Source organism: Seriola lalandi, unplaced genomic scaffold (genome assembly GCF_002814215.2).
Source record: "Seriola lalandi dorsalis isolate HSWRI2012SDOR001 ecotype SW California unplaced genomic scaffold, Sedor1 jcf7180002053942, whole genome shotgun sequence".
Taxonomy (NCBI): domain Eukaryota; kingdom Metazoa; phylum Chordata; class Actinopteri; order Carangiformes; family Carangidae; genus Seriola; species Seriola lalandi.
This window is the reverse complement of record NW_019524495.1, coordinates 206,390-223,659: the sequence shown is the minus strand read 5'-3', so window position 1 is coordinate 223,659 and position 17,270 is coordinate 206,390. Positions and strand designations below refer to the sequence as shown.

General features: G+C 40.0%; 1 protein-coding gene across 3 annotated transcripts in view; it reads left to right on the top strand.

Moving 5' to 3' along the window:
* The first annotated feature begins 4,662 nt into the window (after positions 1-4,662).
* LOC111652312 (high affinity choline transporter 1-like) overlaps positions 4,663-17,270 on the top strand; it is a 22,223-nt gene continuing 9,615 nt past the window's right edge. For 2 of the 3 annotated variants that reach the window (XM_023402542.2, XM_023402541.2), the window contains exons 1-3: positions 13,953-14,064; positions 14,768-14,923; positions 16,603-16,652. In XM_023402542.2, the coding sequence (XP_023258310.1) occupies positions 14,888-14,923; positions 16,603-16,652 (86 nt within the window). In that variant the 5' untranslated portion in view covers positions 13,953-14,064; positions 14,768-14,887. Of the gene's footprint in view, positions 5,019-13,517; positions 13,727-13,950; positions 14,065-14,767; positions 14,924-16,602; positions 16,653-17,270 lie in introns of those variants that run through there. The other variant, XM_023402540.2, reaches the window with a different exon arrangement.

The following is a 17,270-nucleotide window of genomic DNA, read 5'->3' as shown; positions in this document are numbered from 1 at the left end:
GCTATAGTACATGCTGTCTTGTATTTCCCTCTGGAATACCATGAAGGAAAAGAGCCGCCAGTCCTTTTTTTGACTCCACCTATCCAAGGCATTTTATATATTGTGCAATTGAACTACAACAAGTTTATTTCACCACAAACATGTTACTGGTTACACCTGTCATTGTCACCTAAAATTTAAACATGTATGTTGTAAGAAAGGCCTTAGTACTATAACTGTGTTCCCACCATGTAAACCTCATATCCTGGTTTCAGAAATGCAGATAAATCTGAACATGCTGGCTGAGTATTTCTCTAAAAAATAGGATTCTCTAGCATGTAAGTACCTGTCTTATTTTTCTGATAGCTGCCTGTCATGTGTGCAATAAAAACAAAGCATGATAAATGATGTAATGATGTAATGATGATCTACAGACTGAAATGAAATTGAAATGTGAGCGGTACGTGCAGCAGCTTCCCAGCAGCTAGAAACCAAATGCTGCAGTACACAGAACAGAGGGACACAGAGTGAACTTGTTTTCCTCTCCAGTGTGTCCCTCACTCCCTCACAGGCAGTCTTGCAAAACTTGTGCATGCTGGAACTGTAGAGGCTCTCAAGCACACCCAGATGGACTGTTGCCATCATTCCTGCTTTCTGAACACGCGCCCATTCAAGGCGGTTTATTTGGCATCTGAAGAAATAATATGTTTACCCCCACTTACGTGATAATGTCATTAAATAAAGTTGTGCTTTTTTCTACCATGATGTGGAAATATAGGTCATCATACACCCACAGAGGAGGTTGTATGGTGACTGTGCTTATCATACACCCACCTCTGGCTTAATTCGAACTCGTATGCAGAGTGTTATTTGCCCAAGGACAAGCCAGACTGAATTCTGTGCCACTGATTCCTCCCATGATCATCCGCTTGTCGATCCAAATTTTGCTTCCGGTTTTTGTACAGTTCAGAAGTATAATGGACTGGTAAAGTCATTGCTTCTGAATTGAGTTTTCTTTTCAACTGTAAAGAAATAACAGGGCTCCATGAACACTACGGGTGGGCTGGGGTGGGCATTTTTTTTCATGGTCTCTCTGTCACACTCTGATGTTGGCTTATTGTACTAAGCTATGACAAAATGACCTCTAGAGGAGCCTGTTGACTTGTGACAAAAAGATGAGTTCATTTTTCAACATTGACTGAAGTAGAATTTATTTTGGAGTTTTCTAACTTGAAAGCTATCTACATATCACTTATTTCTAAAAAGCATTGGGCCTCATTCACCAATATCTTCATAAGTATTTTCTTAAATTCTTTCTTAAGTTATTCTTAAGAAAGTTCTTAAGAAAACTCTACGTCAGATGTGTTCTTAAACTGCAGAATTGTGCGCATCTGTGTTCTTAGATTGATGAATGCCAATCTCCTCGTAAATTGAAAGTGTGTGCCAGTTGGCCATAATTAGCATAGGTAAACGCCCAAAAAATACACTTAAAAGGACATGAGACTGAAGGGTCGTGTGCAGACACAGACAGAAGTCACAAAGACTTACGATACGAAAATCTAAAGATGGAGCACTGGAATCAAAAGTGGAGGTATTGCTGCAGGAGGGGGCGTTTTATTTTTCTGCATGAAAGGTGGCAACCTTCTGCTAATCATATTGGGCCTAGACATCGTTCTATCCAAGACAGAACTATCCTAGTTCATCATACAAGGAAAAGTTAATAAAAGCAACATTTTTGTTGTTGCCCACCCAAATAATACAAATGCCCACCCAAAAATGACATCGTAGTAACACCTCTGATGATTAGGATTAAGGTATTAAGGTAACCCCTCTTAACCAAACTGAATATTAAGATGAATATTGGCCAGAATTGAGCAAATACTCTATGATCATTTTGTGAGAGACCAAAGCAGATATAGAGTAGGGGAGTTGGTCCGCTGGTGTGTGTGTGCATGTGAAGCAGTGTTGGTTGGATTGAAATATCAGGCAGCAGCTCATTCAGTCAGCTGGGGCTCAGTTGGTTGAAATGGAAAAGACTGATTATTGAGTGAACTGTTTCACAAACTCAATGCAGAAGGGGCGATACCCCAACTGCAGTTGTTTCATTCTTGTCGTGCTCAAAACATGAAAACATTGTCTCCTCAGAAAACTGAAAACTTTGGACAAAACCAAATTTTAAATGTAAATGTGAATGAGTGACCACTGGCCACTAACAGAACGTTATTAGAGAATGATTCAAGAAAGAATACTTTCTCTCAGCTGGTACCATGACTCGAGATGCACGAGTAAGCATTGACTCTTGAGGCTTGATGGACTGTTATGTTTTCAAATATTTTGTGAACTGACATATTCTCATTTAAAATTGTCTTTCTTAAAAGGCCATTACAAAATATCAGACTTAGTATCTCTTATGGTCAATATTTTTATACTTTTATTTGCACATAGTTTTACACTTGTATTTATGTTATCATTTAGTCTGTCTTCCTGTGGCTTGAAGTGGTCCCCATTTGTCCTGTGGGGTGGGGTAGCTCATCAACAACTTTGTTCTTCTGTTTCTGAGGATTAAAAAGGGATGTGATTGGCTTTCGCCTGGGTGTCGCTTGCATTGTATCAGAGGATATTTGCATAGAGTTGAGATTTTCTCAATTTACTCCTTTTTAATCCCCTTATGTGTCCCATTCATTCCCACAATCAATACTAGCCTATCAGTGTCTGTATGTGTGAATGGCCTGTAATAGTAATAATGATTATCTTTTAAACAGATCATTTTTAACCATGATTACCTCTATTATTATTATTACTACATAGTAATAAAAGTAATACAAAGTCATAAAAATACCTCATATACCTTGAGGTACTGAATGAATTGCACCCACTTCACCCACTGAGTGAAATTTTCCCCTACAGCTGGGACTATAGTTGCAGGCACAGTTACAGGGTCTAGAGCAGAGAGATGGGGACAAGACCCTGCCAACATTTTTATTTTGACAGGGAATAGTGGAACCCATCTGGAACTCATTGGGAACCAGTCCTGTCTGCTAGTCAGTGTGAGGGAAGAGAGAGAGAGAGAGAGAGAGGAGGGCCTGGAGGTGTGTAAAGAAATACATGCAAAGTGATAAACTAACAGGTAGAGAGACGTGCAAAGAGCAAGCTAAGCAAATTAAAACTTCAGAACTTGCAAGTCATCTTAGAAGGGGACTGGGTAGTCATATAGCATGAGCATTTTACACACACACACACATGCTCTGAAAGAGGACTCTTAAAGGGACAGTGTTGCTTCACCTCTTCACAGCTGGTCTCAGTGGCGATTCAAGCTGAGGGAGAGAAACTTTGGATCAAGTTGCTTAATGTTTCTAACTGAGGGAAGATGAGAGTGGTTGGAGATGAGGTTGATGGTTGGTTTTTCCTCAGCGAAGAAGAGCTGGACAGGAGTTTTTTTCTTTTCTCTTTTCACTGCCTGTAAAATACAGGATGGTGGTTTTTGATATCTTGTGTTCTACAAAGATGTTTTTGTTAGTGTGATTGGCATAGTTTTCATTTTGACAACTATTTCTATATGTTACGGTGTTTCGTACACGTTGTCTTTGTTTATTGTAAAGGCTGGCCGCTGAATGCTTAAGAATATTGCTTCCCTGCTTCCCTGTTATGTAGAACAAGGAAAGAATTCACACATCAGGTTTGTAGAATGGTTTCGTCTTTCCCCACCAGTATGAGAATATGTGAAAACTGTCTGAAAATATTTGGCTTTGAGGTAATGTGTTACAAATAGCTGTCATTTGGCTTCACCTGGACCATACAAAAACCCCTTTGCAACAACATGCACATTCTGTGCATATAAAATACACTTATGTTCAAAATTATATCCTTTTATATTGATATATATTGCTCCTCTGCATATATGAGCAGAGCACTTTTATTTTGCTGTCTATATTTAACCAACTCTCATGGCTGTTTCTTTCTGTCTGACTCTTCCCATGTGATTTACTAAACGCTTGATACACTAAACCATATGGACAGAACAAGCATCGCTTTGTGCAAGTCCTCTGCAAAGTTTCACTTGTGTGCAGCCACACTCACACATGAGCACACAGCAATAAAACCAGAAAAAAAAAAAAAACAGGGGCAGCCTGGAGAAGGAGATGTTTTTCTCAAAGTATTGTGGGTGTGTGAGGATCCTGGTGGCTGGCATCTGTCACGCTGGCTGTGCAGTTGCTGTGAAACACAGCAGATAGGTGAGAGATAGGGAGGTTCAGTGACTCATGTCTGATATGTCATGTCTAGAGGGAAGTCTGCACAAAGGACAGAGTCTGACGACAGTGGATAGGAAAGTTTACTACAGAAAAAAAGGGTGAAAGAATGGGAGATTAAAAGCAAGAGGTGTTTGAGTAGAGAGAGGCAGAGCTGGACAGAGAAAAAGGGCTGCTGTTAATGAGCTGATCATGAGCAGCTCGAGGTGCCAGTTCCGCCCTGCAATGAAAGTCATCCTCATGTGGACCAAAGCTAAACAGGGGCTGGGTCCGCCCAGCACTCTCAACATAGCTAACTGGCTGCAGTCAGGGGCACCAATGCAGTCACCAATCAGGTGGCAGTAGTGGTGGCTTCCTTCTCCTTTGTATCCTGTCTAACCCCTCCCACCCCGTGAGGTTTAAAACCAGGGGAAGGCTGCATGCTGATTCTAGAGAGTTCCATCCTTCCTCATTGAACCTGCCTCATGAACTCTGAACATCAACTCTGACTTCTCTCCCTCTTCCCTACAGAGCACTTTGTTAAAAAAAAACTCTTTTAAAAACATTTTTGAAATAGACTTTTTTTTTTGTTGCCTCGTTTCAACCTTCTTGAGTTCAAGAGATTGAAGAGCACCTGTTGTTTTCCTTTGTGCTGCCCTCATCTCTCACTCTCCAACACTTTGGATGAGTGTCGCATGAACCTTTCTCCTCCTGGACTGAATTTATCACCTGGCCTGTTCTCTGTCTTGTGAGAATAGCTTCTGTTCCCTCTTCACATCATCTCTAAGAACTGACACGTACTGTTAACCCTAGGTATGTATTCAATCATCAAATATGCTAACATATGTCGCCTGTGCTCAGTTTTTCATTTCTTTGTTGACATTATGTTTACTTTATGTACATGTTTTTGACTTTGTGGACATGTTTTTTGCTTTAAAGTAAGTAGGGTTTTTTTTTTTTCAGTTTTGTGTGCATGTACAGTATGTGTGTGTTTTTCTTTGAGAAAGCTATTTAAGCTCAGTCAAGTTGGGACACACTAAGTGGGAGAGCATGCCTGTCCTAGAAATAGCACTCAGGGGAACTGCTGCAGAGACAAATTGGCTCTTGTGGTTTGACTTCTTTGACTACAACTGGCTATCTTTGTTTTTTCTGTATTGTTTTGATAAGCTGTAATTTTCCACCGCACTTGCTGTAAGAATAGAGAAGCTACAGGGGCGGACACAGACTGCAGTTCAAGACATTACTGATTTAGACTAATGAAAATACACGGTGTCCAAATGTTTTGAGACACTTTTTCTGGTCTCAGACTTTTGAACTCAGCTGAATTTTAATGATATAAATCTTGTTTTGAAGAAATGCTGTGTTGAAAATTTGTAATGAAAAATCTGTTTATGCTGAAGCTTGTTGTCAGAGAGAGATTGTCATTTATTTTGAATGATATATCCCTAGAGGAGTTTTACATGTATGTCACTGTAGATGCAAAGTTTTTAAAATTTATGATTTACAAGTTCTAAGCGATGACTTCTTCTTTTGATTGGTATTTCCTGTCCTCACCACGTGGACTAAACACTTTTGCTATGTTTCCTCCCCTCAGCCTCTTATCATTCACTTCGTTTCCGTCTCTCTCTTAATCAAAGTCATCATCCCTGAGGGCAAACTTGCCCAACCTCACTCTGACAGCGCCTTGGGTGAACTTTCAAACTGAGCAGCTTCCCTCTAAGAATAAGAGATTAGCTTCAATTTGTGTTCAAATGATTGGCCTTGGATGTAGAAACTTTAGTTGCCCACTTAGGCTCTGACGCAATCATCTGTGTCCTGTGAGTGAAAAAGTAACTTGCAACAGATAGTGAAAATCCATCTTCATTTCAAGGTGCTTTTCTGTGTTTCTATCCACTCCTTTGACCTTTCAAGCAGAAATGAAATCAAGATGTAATTGTGTCTTCACAACTCAACTTCTCTGTAACGTAACATATGGGTTTTAAGTTTTAATTGTTCAGAATCAGGTTTATTGCCAAGTAGGGTTTCACATACGAGGAATTTGTTTTGGTGTTTTGCTGCATAACGATAAATATAGTAAGAGGAAAAAATATAAAGAAAGGTAAAGCAAGTTAAGAGAATGTAGGTGTGGTAACAACATCTTAAAGGTGCTATGTGTAAGTATTTTCTATCGCTACATAGCCAGCGTTAGTATTAACAGCTGTTTACTTACCACTCTAGAAGAAATGTGAGTTCAGCATCAAACTTTGCCAAGAGCTACCTTCAGCTGTGGAAAACGTCAATGTTAACTCATGTTTTGCTTCTATTTTTATTAGTTTCTATGACTGCAGGCAGACTGGACGCTACAGTGACTCACTATTGCCTCTTTAGGTACAAAGTGGTATTACAGGAGGGTTTGAGTGCTAACTTCAGTAGCAACATAATACACAGATGTCTTTGACATAACGTTAAAACTTTTGTTCCTTGCAGTCTGTATAATTTTAGTTGATTTTTGAATGTTTTAAACTAAAATACTTACATATAGCACCTTAAGTTCCATAATACTTTGTTAGATATTCGAAAACAACAGAGAGGCGGTAAATAATGGACTGCTGTCTCTTCTGTGTCTTGGTTCTTGTTCAGCGTATTAGTTTTGATGGATCATTTCCTACAGATCAAAGTTGGAGCTGTTCCAGATGAGTAATCTCTTAAGTGTTGCGGCACATAAAAGTTAAATTGTCCATGTTAAGACTGAAGCGAGGGGTGTCAACAAAGGAGATGAGAGGAAACAGACTGTTTTTTCATGAGCTCTATCTCTCTGTTGGTCCTCACCTTTCTTCCTCTCTTGCTGTAAAAGACAACAAGCTTTTGTCTGGACTGTAGGTCACATTTCAGTGGTGCTCTGCATCAACCTGAAGTCTTATAGCATGTGTTACTGTGCATGTGCGCAGACACGTGCAGACTTGTTGTGAAAGTTACCAGTTACACTCAGTTTAGTGCTACTTACCACTGGAGATGATATTGTCTGTGAACACTCTCTTCAAATCACAAAACTGCAGGGGGTGGAGATGGAGGCAGGCAGCAAACATGCAGTTGGCAGAGGAGTCGGTCGGAACGGAAAAGTACTGAGAGGCAGGGAGATGAGGAGATCTGTGGGTGGGGGATGGAGGAGGAGGTGTTCGTAGAAAGAGTGTTGTAGCTGCACCCATGCCAAGACACACTAATGCACCTGTGTGAAAGTGAATACCACATGGAATTTTTAGACTGAGAAAGCAGTCATGCCCATAGACACCGTCATGACAGGGCCAATCAATCCTGTGACCGCTTTCCCTCAGCCGAACAATGTCCTCAAATGTCATTAGGTGGTGTCAAAGCCTCAGCATATCTGTCAACACTATATTTATTCTAGAGTTGATGCACTGTAAAAGAAGTGAATGTTCGGAATGGTGACTTTAGAGTTGCATCTTGTTTACCTTATAAACCAGTACGATCTAAAATCTGAAACTTTTCTCAACAAAGGATTTTGGTGGTTTACAATAATTATTTCTGACTGTCAATTGAATGAGGAACAGTGAAGAGACAATCGTGAGTTTGAAACTGTGACAGTGAATCCCCAGCTTGAGCAACACAGAAGTTCAAATGCAAATTTTTACTTATAGTCACACTTGAAAAACTTGATAATAAACCAAAATCCCACTTAAATAGAAACAGGAACTCTGTTTTTTAATGCATGGAGCAGCTCTGTCAGGTTTGCTTGGTGATGCTTCTGTCTGGCTGCAGGCAAATATGCTAGGAATATATTGTGACCTGTATAGCTGGGTGCACCAAAGATATTTCTAGAATGATGAAATAACCGTTAATACTAATATTTCAGGCTCAGACTACAGGAGTTTTGGGCTGCTTTAACCCCGACTTCCCTCCCAACAATTGGAGGAGAAATCTAGTCTTGGGTTATTGGGTTTGTTGCACCACGAATCTCCATTTTGTTTAGATCTGCTTCCCCTTGAGATCAGGTAAGGAGGTGAATTGCTCCCCCTGGCACGATAATCTTAATAACATCCTGTGTTGTTTGATGCAACATTATTTTAAAATCTTGTAGTGTGCGTGTTTGAGATTAGAGGAACATCTGGAGTTTCTCCTTGTGTCTGTGATGTGACCCGATTCGGAAATCGGTTAGGATTTCAAAACTCCTGTAGTTTGAGCCTGGTTTAGGCCAAGAATCTAAACAAGGATTAGTGTTGTCGTGGCACCTGCATTAATTGTTTAATTGATTGCTTTCAACATTAGACATGATTATAGAATTCTGCTGCCTATTTTGCAACCCTTATTTATTATAGTAGCTCTTTTTCAGTTCCTTTTCTTTGCAGTTATTTTACTCGCGTGCTGTTAATTTTTAAAAGCTTTTTGCTGTATTTCCTTGCATGAATGAAAGTTGAAAACTTTTGGGGCTTTGAGCAACTTTCTTATGAGTGAGATTTTTTTCTTTTGTACCTTGTTTGTGGTTTGCATGTTGACAGATTTTTCTCTTGGGGAATTTTTTTTTTTTTTTTTTTCACCACAAAAAAAGAAAAATGTGACATGGCACAAATTCAAAAGAATTGTGAAGATATATTCAGAAGATTGGCCCTACCCTCTTGTGTGTTCTCTTAAAGTGCCTGTATTGTGTTCATGCGTGAGTCATGTAAGAAGAACTATGGATAGTTACTAGGTGGCAGGTAAGCAAATTGCAGAAGCAGCTATACAGAAAAAATGACCTGACGTTGATGCATTAAAATATAGCACTTCTTAGTGTTATTAGACACACACACACACACACACACACACACACACACACACACACATATCTCACAGGAGTGCTGCTTGTGATAGAGCTCCCGGCCACTCACAGTCTTCCTCAAGAAGGTGGGGAAATGTTTGTCACTTCAAGAGTGAAAAGCGAAACCTTGGTTTCTTCATACCTCTTTCCTCACTGGTGTGTGGTTACCATATGTCTATGTGTTATTGATATAAATTAATGATGTTCCTATTCACGGTTTCCCAAAAACTGATGGAGGCATATTTCACCTCAGGAATTAAAGTGAATTGCTCAGCATTTAGCATGAAGTTGGTTTCTGGCTTCTAGCTCCTTGGGTTAGGCCTTTATCCTCTGTTTTCTCCTTTTTGCTTACTGATTATGGTGCCACCAGTAGATTTTATGCTGTTCAGCTGATTTTGGATAAGTCTATAGCTGTTTTTCCAAGTAGTCACAGTTGCCAGTACCAAAATCAGAGGCAAAGTGAGCACTGACTTCTAAAGTTGATTTTCAATCAAGTACAAAGTCATCTATATATTTTTAGACATATTAGAAGTTTTTATATTTTTTGTAGAGATTTAGTAGTTACTAATTGCAGAGGTTGATTTAGTTTATGTATTGAGTGGCATTTTCATCGTGTTAAAGAAGATGTCAGCAGAAGTAAATGTGAAAAATCTCAATCTAGGTCATAGGAAAGCATGTAATTTGCTTGATTGAATCATCACAAAATATTTCTTGAAAACGTGTGTATTTGCTGGCATTTTCTGTCCACCTGGCAGGAAATGATTCATGTCTGATACATAGATTTTCTGATATCTCAATCTTCAACCTGTTTGCAGTCTTTTAAAAGGAAAACCCTTCAGGTTTTACAGAATTTATCTCTGCTCCACTGCAGTGAGAGTTTGTTGCCTACAACATTCATGAGTTGAATATTAACTTGGCTTCAATAACTACAAAAAAATACAGCGCATTAATGTATGGCAACCCGAATGTGTGAGGGAATCAGTTGAAATGGCTGAAACAATGTGTACGCCACAGTCGGTAACGAGTACATCCAGCCTCATTTGAGGAAAGGCACGTGATCCACAAACACTGGCCAGGTCCTTATGGACATCACATTCATCACACTGAAAGAGGAGCGCAAGGAAAAAGTGTGTTTGTGTGTGCAGAGAGGGAGGGATACATATAAGAGGACTTTTTTTCACCTCCAAATTAGGTCAATGGGCATGCATATCCATATAGAAGGACTCCAGACCTCTCTCTACTCTGTGAAATATCTTGCATACTGTTACAAAGAGGAGTGTGGGCTCACTAAAATAGTCAAGACTGTGGAAATCCTGCCTGGCTGAAATGTACAGCTGATAATACAGCTGATTAGCATGGTAGGATGGTAGCATGATAGAAGAGCATATTAAGAAGAAAGGCAAATACAAACTGAAATTCACTAATATAATTATAAAGCTCCACTAATCAACTTTTTATCTTACCTATAAATCAAATGACTACATACAGTACACTGGTAATGTCAAATGGGCTAAGAAACACAGAGCTATCATTTAACTCAGTGGTGCTGCAGAGCATTTTGGCCTACTTTATCTCATAGTTTTCACTTTTCAGCACACTTACTCAAAGTTTGATTTTCACTGCTTTCATGTGCTTCATTTCCAGCAGCAACAGGCAGCTGTATTAATCCAAAAAGCTCAGAAACCACTGTATGCTACCTGCCCAACACCAAACAGCAGACAGACAAAGTTAGCTACTAGCTTCTGAAAGAGGAAGCTAGCTAAAGTTTAGTTAGCAAGCTAAAGTTTAGTTAGCAATGTTATTAACACACTGTTTGTTAATTCATTAGCCAAAATGGATGGAAGTGGATAATTATCCGAAGTGGATAAAAGATTGCTAACTGCAGCTTTAAAGGAGTTCTTTGTATGTTTTGTTGTTGCTACATAGGTAATGCTAGCATTAACAGCCGTTTACTTACCAATCTCGCCAAGAGCTTCAGCTGTCATTATATTTACAAGACAAGAGATTATAATACCTCCTCTGATCAACGCTATTTCTTCAAGGCAGCCCCAACACTGCAGTGACTCGGTATCAGAGAGCGACAAACTGAGCCAACTGGGCTGGCGCTAGCTGATTAACATGCTAACTTCATTAAAGGAAAAGAAGAGCAAAAATAAGAAGTTTACTTTCCTCTGCTGCAGACAGCTCTTGGCAAGCAAAGGACTGAACTAACTACCTTTCTTCTGAACTTGCAACATTTCTTCTAGACTGGTAACTAAACAGCTGTTAATGCTAACATCGACTATGCAGCAATAGCAAAACTTACAAATGGCTTCTTTTTAAGGAACTCAATTAATGGTGACCTGTTTTGTCCATAACTTGAGAATCTGCCAGTTACTGATGGGCAAATATCACAGGAATAAATGTCTCAGAAGTTCATTGGACTGGAACATGTCGTACCCACAATTCCTTCTCAAATGTTCTTTTGCTTTTACAAGCTTACAAAATACCAGCAGCCCACAGCGACTCCAGCTTCCCCTGAGATTGCATAAAGCCCTATAAACATTTTTACAAGTCCTTGGAAAGCTTCAAAACATTAATGCTGTTGATTCTTTTTAGTGGTGGCTAGCTCCAAAAAATAAGTGTGTGCACTACCAGTTGTGTATCACACACTGCAGTTAATGTATTGCTTGCTGTCTGGCAGAGGATATTTCTTGACTGAGCACTGGTGGGGCATTAGACTCCATACTTGTTGGTTTGCAATTTGAAAAGGTTGCAATTACTGCCAGACCAACTAAGGATCCGATTTTTACAGCTCATAATACCGCTGTAGGAGAAAGTTTTTTTGTTTTTAAATAAACATGCTTTGAAGCCAACATGTTCATATCTGTAACATTAACTCAGATAATGCAGTATATTTAATGTACTCATATTTGATGTGTACGTTTTCCTGCAAAGAACTCATAACTACAGCTGTCAAATATATAGCTTCTTAAAATGAAGACTGTATTTCTACTACCATACCACCACTCTTTGTATTCTTGATACATCACAGTCCCATTAGCAGAGTGCGCTTCTTGGTTTTCTTCCTAATCTGACATAAAGATGCAGTTTGAGCTCTGCAAAGGGGCTGCAAAAGTTTGCACAAGTGAGCAAACACACACACACACACATACACACATACACATACATACATAATACATACATACAGAACACAGAAAAACACATGGGCCACGTAAGTGAGCTTTTCAGGCTTTTGTTGACCTTGGCGCAGAGCTGACTCCCCCAATCCCCCACCCACTCCTTCCTTGCCGTCCACACACAAACACATACATTTGCCCACTACCCGTACTTTTCAGTCCATTCCTCCTTCACAAACATTTCCTTTTTTTTCTTTACCCATTCTCCCAAGTGGATATACATGCATTCTTTCTTGTTCCAAGTTTTATGATTCGAGCCAAAGCTTTCTGTATAACAGATGTGTTTTTCATTACATTGGGTGGGAGCCATGTCTTGTTTTTCACCATGAAAGGGATGGCTGTGTTTATGCTAAATAAGTTTCTGTCTATAATAAAGAAGAAGGTTTTCTAAGAAACTGCCTCACTGTGATATTTAAGAAAAAAAAACTAAAACAAACTTGTGTTGAGTTCTTCAGTTTTCCTGAACTGCATTAACACAGTTGATACAGCCTTGTCAATGTGCAGACAAGTGGGTACAAGTAGGTACAAACCAGCAGTTAAAACATTAACACTTTTTTTTATAGGTGCAAAGGCTTTCTCATATTTAATCCTTTTTTTTAGAAAACCATCTGTCCCATACACAGTTACAGTAACTGCACACACATACACACACATATGTACGCACTAATGTAGCTCTGAGTTGTGTTCACTTCCCGATGTTTGGGGTCGAAACTCGGGCGGTCCAACCACTGAAGACGGGGGACAACATCTGTCCGCCATCTTTCTCAGTGCTGCCAAGTACTATGGTGAGACCACTTTCGCCTCTCTGACTCTTCATCCCTCCCTTCCCCTTCCTTCTTTTTTTCCTCCTCCTCCACTCCACCTCCTTTTCCTCACCCCATCACCCCGTCTGCCAAGCAAGTAGAGCCAGGTCATCCGAGATGCTGCTGCTCCTGTCTTTTTGGTTTTTTTTCCACTGCAGCCTTTTTTCTTTATCCACCTTCTTTCCTTAAGACGACATATTTTCTTTTTCACCTGGCTCACCTTACTCTCTTCAGTCATTTGAATACATGCTACTGTTTTCTATTCATTGTTTATTTGCGCTTAATAGCTTTCTGCACATGATGAATGTACCTTTTTGTCAGAATCCTCTTAGATGACATTTGAATTTGTGCAGACTTGAACTCTTGTCCTGCAGTCTTAAAAAGTAAATGAGAATGTGCACTGTTTGTTTGTGCATTTTGTTCTGTATGTTGTAGTGATTTACACAACCATTGCAAACCTGTATTTCTGTATTACCTTTTCTAGCTTTTAGCAACTTCGATCTTCATGTTGTTTTCTTTCTATGTTTCTATCCAACAGGAAACGCACACATAAGTAGTTGAGGATGGCTCTCAATGTGCCAGGTCTGGTGGTAATGGCAGTGTTCTACCTGTTGATCTTGGGTACGGGCATCTGGGCGTCCATGCGCTCCAAGAGGGAGGAGAAGAAGTGCACAGGAGACGGCATGGAGATAACACTACTGGCTGGACGCAACATCAACTTGCTAGTCGGCATCTTCACTCTCACTGGTAAAGCAGTCGGAGGGAGCTCAGTTTAGACACTAGCTTATCTATTTGAGTCTTTCTGTATTTTGTATGTTAAGTATTCAAATAATTTATGTTTGGAGGGGAAAAAAAGTTGCAAGTGATAACTGAAGTGACTGTTTGGTATGCATGAAATCCTTGGAATGCAAAAGCAACTGTGGTGTGACTGTCATTTATCTCCTTTAATATTTTTGTTTGTCTCTTGGCAGCTACGTGGGTGGGTGGAGGCTTCATCCTCGGTATAGCTGAGGCAACATACAACCCAACACTAGGCGCAGTGTGGGCTCTCATGCCTGTGCCGTATGTCTTGACCTTCTTCTTAGGTAAGTGGCACCAGTGACTCCCAAGCCTAAAACCCTGAATGGCACAACAGGCACAAGTTTCCTAAAGCTTCTACACACAGTTTAATATCAAAATAAACCAACTTCCGTCTGGAGCTTCTGTGTCGTTGGCCACTGACACCACTCCCGTACACCCAACCCCCACCTTGCTCCACACACCAATAAAAGTGTCGCTCACGTTAAAAATAGGACCATGAGAAATCAGTTCAGGATTGTAACTCGAGGCAACAGGCTCAAACGGCCTTAGATTGCCTGCTCCTGAATTGACCAAACTGACACACACACTTATCCATCTGTAAATATTTGCAACAGGTGAAATCATCAACGCTCAGGCCCCAATGTCACAATGGCCTGCGTGGTGGGAGAATAATGGGAACTGGAAACCCCAAAGTACCTGATCAGGAAATATAACACCCCCCCTCTGTTCTTGTCCATTGTTGGCCAAGTGGACCCATGAGTTCAGCTGAAAGTGTTTATTGAGTTATCTGAAGGGAACACTTGTTTTTCTTATTGTTCACGCGGACCTGATCTTTCACTCTCCCAGTGACTCTCTTCCTCTTCTTCCTTTCTTTCTCATTTGGGTTTTCAAATGATAGAAATACAGCCATGTTTTTTAAAATTTATTGCTTCATCATTTCCAGAGAGAGACGCTAATTTTATGGTAATCTCTTCCCTCTGGCTCCAGGTGGCTTTTTCTTTGCCAAGCCCATGAGAGAGAACAAGTATGTGACAATGATGGACCCCTTCCAACAGAAGTATGGGAACGTCCTGAGCAGTGCTCTGATCTTTCCGGCACTGGTGGCCGATGTCCTGTGGGTGGCACGCACACTTGTTAGCCTGGGTAAGTTACTTCACACTATAATTAGTTACGGGCACTGTAATGTATGCACACATATACTTATGCAATTATAGAGGCACGCATAGAGCTGAGTACACAATGTACACAAAAAAGTGGAATTGATATGTGGGGCTCTTAACTCGTTCATGCCAGCATTGTAAAGAAAAAGCATGCAGAAAAAAAGATATATCTATATGTATCTATATCTCTATATATATATAGATATATATATATAAAACATATAAAACATAACATTATCACCCCCACAAACTACAGCTTTATAAGCTAACACCCTTTAAAACAGTGAAGGCCATTTTTGGTATTGGAACATATCTTATTGTCAGCTCTTTTTAATTCAGTATATAAAAACTTACAAAAGAAGAGGTATTCATGGAGTTTAAAAAACAATGTGTTGCAATATTTGTGAAAACGCCTATAAAAAGAGTTGAAGTTGACTGTTCGCTAACTCCCTCTTCCAAACAGCGACTGTCAAATCCCAGTTTAGCAACTTTAATTACAGATGGAGGGTCTGTGAGGCTTTATGTTAGAGGAGAGTTAAGTTTTGAAGAGTTTAGTGCGTGTTTTTTTAAATTGAATTTCCAAAAAACAACAATGGAACAAATTAAATGGTGTGTTTATAATGTAAACTGTAAGTAGCATATCCAGCTATCTAGCATACCACCTACACTGGTAACTTATCCAATCTAAAGCTAAGCCAACTAACTACTTTAGCTTAGAATAACAGCTCTCTCCTGCTCTTTATTGGATCTGAATTCTGGACTCACCTCAGCCATGTTACCAGAAAAAGCATTGTATTCACTTAACAGATCAGTTAGTTTTCATTTGTAATTTCAAAATCAAGAGTTGCCAGCTATAAAAGTAAAGCGTGTATTTATCTACCTCTGTCTCAAATCAAGGACCCATTGTTTAAAGAATTACCGAGAATTTGTGGTGGTAAATCTTCCACTGTTAACATTGTGAGCTGCATATTCGCTGTGTGAGGAAAGGCATAGCCCAGTAAGAGAGTGAAACATAGCCAGTCAATTAACTTAATAAAAGAAACTTTACAATGCGTCATGAACTAAGAGAGCTGTACCGTGCTGGGCTGGTATTTTATAGCAGCGCGCACGAGGAAGAAAAGCACGCGCGGGCACACACACACCCCCCCACACACACACCCACACACACACACCCCCACACCCCCACAGACACACATACACACACACATACACACACACACACACACACACACACACACACACACACACATACACACACATTTTACAGCCAGATGCTTATTCTTGCCAGGCGCAACAATAAGTAATTACTTCAGTGGCTTATTATTACTATTATTACATGGATTATTATTGTGTTGTGTGGACAAATGATTTAAGTGGCTTCTTCTGATGTGATCCTCATGTACTGTTCTATACATGCTACATCATTTGGCACTGTTGTTTACTGTTTCTCTAATCTGTAAGTGATTTAAGTGTGTGTGTGTGTTTCTGTCTGTGTGTGTGTGGGGGTGTGTGTGTTGCGCTTTAATAGCAGGTGCCAGTGAGCATGTGCTCTGCAGCGTGAATGTGCGTGGATGTTTATGCAGCAGAGAAAATGTGTATGTGTGTGTGTGTGTGTACATAATGTTTTCTTCTGTGTGTTTTTAACGCTGTTTTCTTTTCCAGTGTAATTTGAAAAAGGGGTTAAACATCGAGCAGCCTGTTGATTGTGAAAGGTGATCAATTATTCAAACTAGACTGTTGTGTTATTATTAGAAATTTCTTTCCATTGTTTGTGCCAAGGCTCTGATGGGTTCATAGGGATCAATGTTACATGCTGCATTATAATTTCATTTCTGTGTGTAAGAAGTTTTACACACAGGGAAAGGAATCAGTGAAATCTATTGACAGTGTCTGAGTCACTGTGCTGAAGCTCCACAAAAGGACTGATAGGGAGGCAGGAATGTTCCTGGGACGGTTTTATCCAAACCTATTAAACCAATATAGAGTCAGGGGAACCCTCGCTCCTCAGTAAAACCTCTTGTCGTTGTTTCTGGGACAGTTATGCATACATGCCTGATGTGTGCTCGGCATCACACACACACACACACACACACACACACACACACATAAACACTTGACACTCAAGAGAGAGCGCTGAGCATTTGACCCACAGGGGTGTTGTTGCTGGGAGACTGTTTATGTGTATGTATGATGTGTGTGTATGATGTGTGTGTATGTGTTGCATAAACTCAGCTTCATGGTCTTCCTGGGCGAGTGTGTGTGTGTGTGTGTATGCGTGTGTGTTTGTGTGTGTGTGTGTGTGTGTTTGTGTGTGTGTGTGTGTGTGTGTG